At 40.5% G+C, this 7,632-nt stretch overlaps 1 protein-coding gene across 3 annotated transcripts; it reads left to right on the top strand.

Moving 5' to 3' along the window:
• The first annotated feature begins 1,551 nt into the window (after positions 1-1,551).
• Positions 1,552-6,997, top strand: cbx3b (chromobox homolog 3b). 3 transcript variants are annotated; one of them, XM_030072879.1, is made up of 5 exons: positions 1,552-1,765; positions 2,210-2,350; positions 2,961-3,126; positions 4,810-4,961; positions 5,604-6,997. In XM_030072879.1, the coding sequence occupies exons 2-5, from the start codon at positions 2,211-2,213 to the stop codon at positions 5,722-5,724; spliced, it is 579 nt and encodes a 192-aa protein (XP_029928739.1). In that variant the 5' UTR covers positions 1,552-1,765; position 2,210; the 3' UTR covers positions 5,725-6,997. The 3 variants fall into 3 exon arrangements, with proteins under 3 accessions (XP_029928739.1, XP_029928738.1, XP_029928740.1); XM_030072878.1 differs by having other exon boundaries at positions 1,553-1,780; XM_030072880.1 differs by lacking the exon at positions 1,552-1,765 and adding an exon at positions 2,006-2,113.
• The last annotated feature ends 635 nt before the right edge of the window (positions 6,998-7,632 follow it).

The following is a 7,632-nucleotide window of genomic DNA, read 5'->3' as shown; positions in this document are numbered from 1 at the left end:
TCCCGTGTCCCGTCCTCTTTGAGACTGTGATCAATAAGCTCCTTTCCTGGAGACGATACACACAGCACATTCATCTTCCATACAGCTGCCTGCCAGCCTTCCACTGGAACCACTTTTAATCACATCCCCTGGGCCACACTAATGTTTTCTCACTGAAAATGGCCGGGACACCAAAGTGAGGCATTAATTCTCTGCATTGTTATACAGGATCATGCGCTGCCTTTACCATAGGCTTCCCACTGCCATGTTACATTCCTTTCATGTTGTTTTGTATTCCCTCCATAAATAAATTTCATGGACAAATGTGCCTAATGTTACATAATCCAGACATGAGGATTTAATACTATCAGAGACAGCAGCACATCAGAGACAATTTCTGTGTGAATCCACCTTCCAGTAAAAGCTTTTGTTCCGCTGGCTTTTGTCTGAGCTTTGAAGCACAAATCCATTTTCATTAGTTAATTGGAAGGGAGCAAAAGCTTTGAAAAAGCTTGCTGAACAGGACAGCTGAACGCAGACGTGTAGCGCCACCTAGTGGGGATATTATAAAATGGTAAGGAATAACTTGTGGCAAACCATAAACTTGGAACAAGGAGCGAAGCTTGCCAGTGGCACTTCATGTGGCCAATCAGCACCTTCCACTCTTCTCATTGGCTGAAAGGAAGCTGTCAATCAAATCCCCCAGAGGTTGTTTTAGTGTGATCATCTCAGTGCAGTTTGGGAGGTCGTGGAGTGAAGATCTTCTCCGTGAGAGCCGATGTAGGCTACCTCCGTGTGGTTATGGTAACCCAATGCAATCCAACGGTAGAAAAAAATAATAACAATAAATAAATTAATAAATTAAAAAAAAAAAAAGCATAAGGAAAAAAAACAAGAGCATCGCTGTAATAATAATACTAATACTACTACTACTACTACTAATAATAATAATAATAATATACTTGAAGTACAGTAAACATCTTGCTTTAAATCCTAGGCAGGCAAATATGAGTCCCGAGCTTCTATTGATTATACCAAATCATTCAGTTGGACGTGATGTCGTTATCATTAATCATTATTGTTGTTGTTTTTATTTTTTCATCCAGAGGTTTTCTATGACTTCGGGAAGAAGTGAACTAAGTTCCTGCACTGAAATTAATTTTGCAATGAAACTTTGAAACACATTGATATCAGTTACATTTGTGCAGAGATTACTGACGACTGGCAGAACATTGTGTGATAAATTATAAGGACAGCTAGTCTCCAGTGTATGCTGCACTCAGCTTAGAGTGAACCTTGTCCCTGAATGCTCCCCTGGTGTTATTATTTTTCTTTAGATGTGGCTTCCAAATACATTTCTGGCTCTGTTTTTAAATAATTAAAAAAAAAAAAAAAAAAAAATCTGGGATCATCCGCAGGGCTCGTGGCATGTGCAGTGTACCGACACCTTGCCATACCCAGCTGACGCCCATGGGTGGCAGGGCTGTTCCGGACCACTGGACGGGACGGTCTAGCGGACTGCTTTGTGATTGGTCGGCGACGTGCGCGTCCCCGTCGTCTCCTCCCGGTTTTCCTGGCATGACCTTTTCCCTTGGCAACCACTTCCTCCGAGCATCCACGGCCATCTTTAATTTTAACTCATTCATGAAAAGTTATTTTCCTAATGTAAACACGCAGACTGATCTATTTGCGCACAAGGCGACATCGAAGCTGCTGTGTGCATGTAGTTTCTGCCGACAAGCTCCAAAAAACAACCGCACCGCAGTTGGCTGTCCGCCGAGATAAAGTAAACACCGAAAGCGTACGTGGATATTGTTCATTATAGCGTCTTGTACATCCCTCAGACAGGTTTTCATTCACGATTTGCCCGTCTGCTGTTTGCACACGGTATTTCCAACTCAGTGAACAGTAAAGATGCGTTTATACAGACGTGTTCCAGTGTTGATTTGAGGACTAATTGTCTTACGTGCTTCCGAGAGAAACAGCAGGTGGAGCGCTATAATAAGTCTGGACGGATCATTGTCTGAAGGGCACAACACAGTATTCACCACTGCCATGTTGCTCTGCAAAAACAATCAAAAGCAACGGGATCAAAGTGTCGCGTTTTGCATCATTTTCGAGCATCTGAAAAGAAGTAGATTACTTTGTAAATTGTTTTCCCATCGCTTCTGAGTGACATGACATGATGTGAGTGAGCTGAAAATCATCTGTGTCTGTTTTTTTATGGCAGGATGAGAAAAAAGCAGACTGTCAAACAGAGGAAGACTGAGGAGACAACAGTTGTCCAAGAGTTTGTGGTGGAAAAAATAATTCGTCGTAGGATCTCTAATGGAAGAGTGGAATATTTCCTCAAGTGGAAAGGCTTCACAGAGTAAGGAAGCTATTAGAGCAAATTAATATACACTCAGAGGCCACTTTATTAGGTCCACCTGCACAATCCAATCCAATCCAATCCAACTGTTCTGCCATCAAGTTTACTTTTATTAAGCCATAATGCTCAGGTTTTCTTTTTTGTCACAGTAATAGAGGTGTTCATTCAGTTCTATGTTTGGCACTGAGCTCATAGTTAGTGCTGCTGTTGTACTGGACTGTATTTTACTGAGAGCTGTTTCCAATATTCTGTCCCCCTCTCATGTATATAAATAGGGAGGACAAAAAATTAGAAACACCACTAAATGTAATGTAGTCCAGTATAAGACCTCTGCAAACTACAACCTCAATAATAAACATAGAATTAAATTTACACATTCTCCACAATGTGAACAAAAACTGAACTTTATAAACTTCCTGAAAAGGTCGAATTAATGTTGCTCTTGTACTGAACATACATTAGACTGTACAGGTGGAGCTAATAAAGTGGCCACTGAGTCCACATACTTGGTGACATTATGTAATTTTTGTCAGCATCTGGATGTATAAATAGGAAGGTGTAGCCTGTTCTTTTCACTATGCTGACGGTACTCCTGTTAATATCTTCTCAGTGCTGACAACACGTGGGAACCAGAGGACAACTTAGACTGTCCTGAACTCATTGAGGAGTTCCTGAAAAACCTCCACCTGTCTAAGGACAATGAGGAAGAGGACCACGGACTGCAAGAGCCCAAATTAATCCCCAAAGAAGAGTCGGCCGAGCAGGAGACGGAAATTGTGAGTGTCTGACAGAAAGCAGTGCTGGAACATGTGCTGTTGCATGCTATTTCCATGTCAGTCACTGAACTTCCGCACCTAAAATTGAACAGATGAAAAAACAATCCTGTGCTATCATGGTCTTTTTATGTAGTCTTACAGCACCTAGACTTAACTCAACATGTGCTGTTAGGAAACTATGAGCTTAGACTGACAGTTTGCTGTGGATAGCTGTGCTCCTCTAAACATTCTGATAATTTGACTTTTTCAGTTAATTATCAATACTTTAAACAGAGTTTTTTTTTTTTTTTTTTGGTGACATTTTTATTTTACAGTATATATTTTTGTACTGTATATTATAGCATAGATATTGTTTTTTTGCTATGTGAATATGTATGCAGTGTTTTATAGCTGTGTGCTTTCAAGCAGTGTGGCATACAGTTTGCAGCTGTAGGGGGAATTCTGAGTGACCATAAGTTCACTAGTGATGCATGAAATAAGTGCCAGAGGACATACATTCATTGCATTTTGTATCCATGTATCCATGTTCACAAGTCCTTTAATCTCACAGAGAGTGTTAAAACCTTAAAACAAGTCAGCAAATTTGCCACTGGGCCGACATCATTTCAGTGTTTGCAATAAAAAGTAAACTCATTTCAAGAATTTCCTTGAATCGAGTTACATCTTGATAGTATGAATGAATGAATGATACTTTATTATTGTGTGGTGCATACAGGTTATATGCCCAGCACACATGGTCTTACAGGACAGCATGAGTTTGAACAACCAAGCCAGGACCAGAGTACAGCATACATTATCAATCAGCAGAAATAAAAGAACAAAGAGACAACCAAAGCATCTTTCATCTTCAGACCATTATCAAGTAGGGCAAAACTCCTGAATCACAAATAGCAGCTTACAATATCTTAATAACAGATCAAAGTAAATATTAATTAAACAAACTATCATTCCTTCTTTTCCAGGCTTTTGAAACAAAGTTAGCAGACTTAAACACAACAAAATTAAACACCCATTCCAGTTTTTGCTCATCTGAACACCAGAATATTTCAGGGTTTTTACTGAGTGATTACACGGTACAGTAACTCTCATAGGTCATTATAATGTGTACAGTACAAAAGAAAAATGGGACTCGCTTTGCACTTCACCCAGATCGCACAGCTCACACAGTCTGTTTTTGTCTGAAATATTTTTGAGTCAACCAATCTCATTGGCCAGAGCAAGAGGACCAGCTTTCAACTGTGCAACCAACAATCTTTGGCTCCTAGAGAAAGGAGATGTAACATATAATTCAGGGACAAAATTCTGTTTAGTATGCATGTATGTCTGTAATTTTGGTTTTAAAAGAATGTGATGATAGTCGAATGATGTATTTCAAGATATTACCTATTTTCCTTTGGAAGCAAGTGCAGTTACCTCACCGCTTTTAGAGATTTTATTTCGACTTGTTTAATAAAAAAATGAATCTAAAGTTGACTATGAGCCTGAATGGCATCATATTGTGGTGGGTTGTCTAGCAGTGTTCCTGGAAGTGAAAGCAGTTCCATATCCTGTTTTGTTATGGACATGCACAGTCCAAGAAATGCCACATCTAAGCTTTGTTTCTAGGTCCACATTGACTTTGAAGATAACAAACTACTGTGCTGTTTTGTGTCTGTGTTGCGCCTGTCTGTGTCTTGCGTGCAGTCCCAGCAGAGGGCCTACACTGGGCAGAGGGGCGGCGATGTCCGTGAGCCAGCTGACGAGCAGTCAGAGACTAACCTCAGCTCTTACCTCGAGCCTGAGTGCATCATCGGCTCCACGGACAGACAGGGAGAGCTCATGTTCCTTGTCAAATGGTAACTTGCTGTTGGTTGGCAACTGAAAACATAAAGAAACAGTTCACCCAAAATGCAAGATATTTTGATAGTTTCTTTGTAATTTGGTGAGGTTTCCAGTCTGCCGCAATCTCTCCCAGCACGCAGTGGATGGATATCCATTTGGAGCTCAAACCATCAAAAATTTATATGCAACAAAATTCAACAGCTCTGTTTAAAAAAACAATAACATGGATACCTAGCGTAATCCACAGCCCTTGGGGGCAAAGAGTTTTGTTGGGAACTATATCCTACCAAACAGCCCTGGCAAACTGTATGTATTCCTGCTAATTGGCCAGAAACTTTGCCAAATCACACAGAAGCCTGGATTGCATGAGGGGTGAATGGGAAAATATCTTTTTTGCATTTCAGGTGTACTGTTCCTTTAAAGAAGGGATAAGCATCATTAGGCATTTCATGTATAACAGTAAATGATAGACTGTAATAGTCTACATGTATACAAAAGGCAGTATTTTAAATTGATGACATTCCTTTAGCCCATCTTGCAAAATAACTAATTCTTAAGCGGCGGGAGTTTGATCACGCTTCACTGAGCGATGAATGTGAAAAAAGACAATAAAACCAGGAGGCTGCCGTGGTCCATTGTGTGTTTTTTCCCCGCAGGAAGAACTCGGACGATGTGGCCTTGTTGCCGGCCCGCGAGGCGAGTGCCAGGTGTCCCCAGGTGGTCATCGACTTCTACGAGCAGAAGCTGACCTGGCACTGTGGGGACGACGAGCAATGAAGTGTGTGCGTGTGTGTGTGCATTTGTGTGTGAGTGTGTGTTTATAGGCTGTGTACAAGAGCATGGAGGCGAACTGATAAAACAGCTGCGTTCAGGCCTGAAGCTTAGTTTAACCTCCATCGAGTGTCCTCCTTCAGCTGACATTAGAGGCACGCTGTGTGAAATTATGTCACGCTGCAGGTAGATTTACGAATTCTGGCAGGCACAAGAACCTCAGTGGGGATGAATTTTAAGTGCTCTCAATCCTGTGGTGCTCAATGAGGTCATTGTGCCTTTGGAGAACACGATAGAGACTAAAACTAACCTTTGAGTAGAGTAATTGATTAGGGGGAAAACTAACCTGTAGCAGCTTTGGTCCTGTGTCATCATGTAGCAGACACAATCACTGTGGACATGTGTTTTGTTTTTCAGATTATATAAAACATAGTAATTTGCTATTTACAGAATATTTAGCTACAAGGACTCTTCCCTTGGACGGGCCCTTGGTTGTCTAATGTATGCTTTATATCATGTACGAAACCTTTGTAGGCAGAGTAAACCTAACTACTGTCAAAACTGTACCTCCAGGCTATCTGCCCATTTGGTTAGAGCTGATGATTGTAGATCTGTTGTCTGATCATGTGTGTGGTTTCAAGTTGTACTGTGCAAGGTGTAGCCAAGCCTTTAACTGTGTCCCACTGTGTATGACCCTTGTGGTTGATGTAGATTATTTGAAAATGTTGCCCGCCAAATATTTTTTCCGTATGTCCAATCAGCTGCTATTTACCAAACCTTATTTGCTCCATTGTATCTTCTTGAACCAAACCCAGAAGGTTTTTTTTTTCTGTTTTTATTCAATAAGGATTTGGTCTGTTACCTTATCCTAAAGTGAGGTTTGGGCAAAATTATCCAGCAAGGCTTAATGTTTCTAAAGTAAATTCACTAAAACTTTACATGGAGAAGTAAATCTGTTGAGATGTGTAATTAAAAAAAAAAAGTGTACTTTTTGTACGCCTACAGCCTACAAGATTGTTAAATGTAGCACTTTAGATCTGAGACTGCCCAGTTATCCAGGGCACTGTCTTCCAGTAGTTGTTCAGGTCCATATGTGGCACCTGTAATGTATCCTGATGGCACTGTCCTGACTTGACATATCTCCCATGACTGGACTGTTATGGGACAATCAGCTGAACCTTAAACCTCTTTAAACATACCTGCTACTGAATTATTGTAACTGTTTGACCATGGATCTGTGAAGTCTCTGTGAATAAAGGAAACATCCTGTGACCCTTTACCAGTTATGATTTTCATTTTACATTTGTCACATGCTGAGTCACATGTTTGGAGCAACATGACAATATAATCCATGATAATCTGCTGATAGTCAATATCAAAACACACCTTACCCATAGAGAGTGTTCTGCAGTGTTGAAGCGGAAATATGATTGTAAATAAAAATCGATAACCCATAGACACGTGAGAAGTTCAGCTGATAAACCCATGTTGGCACAAGTGATGACAATAGCAAGGTGGAAGTTTATTTTATTTTGTTTTATTTTAGCTTTTTTTGGGAGAAACAGCAACAGTGGTAACATGCTTACCTCAACTTACTCACTCGGTTCAGATTTGATCCTCAGGAAGTTCTGTGGTAAACAAGCTCTTTCACATCACTTTTTTCAGTAGCAGCAATGCCAAGGATCTTATCTCAGCCTTATCAGTTCGTTTTGAAACCTTTGGTCTTCAACAATAAAATTCAGTCAAATAAAAGGTAGCGGCACCGTGTGCAGAGGTCAACAATATTGACTCTTAGTTTTGAACAGTTAGTGGCTCAGAACTGTAATGATAGAAATGGTGGATAACTTGGAGAATGAGGTAGGTCTGAAGTCAGGCTGGAAATTTGATGACACTTTCACCAGTTTGTCCAGTGTT

Source organism: Myripristis murdjan, chromosome 16 (genome assembly GCF_902150065.1).
Source record: "Myripristis murdjan chromosome 16, fMyrMur1.1, whole genome shotgun sequence".
Classification (NCBI taxonomy): Eukaryota; Metazoa; Chordata; class Actinopteri; order Holocentriformes; family Holocentridae; genus Myripristis; species Myripristis murdjan.
This window is presented reverse-complemented; position numbering and strand designations above follow the sequence as displayed.

Excerpts from the sequence above, each read along its gene's own strand:
- cbx3b (XM_030072879.1), top strand. The coding sequence starts at position 2,211 with ATGAGAAAAAAGCAGACTGTCAAACAGAGGAAGACTGAGGAGACAACA. Across the intron at positions 3,127-4,809 it reads CCGAGCAGGAGACGGAAATT|TCCCAGCAGAGGGCCTACAC; the intron begins GTGAGTGTCTGA and ends TCTTGCGTGCAG. Across the intron at positions 4,962-5,603 it reads CTCATGTTCCTTGTCAAATG|GAAGAACTCGGACGATGTGG; the intron begins GTAACTTGCTGT and ends TTTTCCCCGCAG.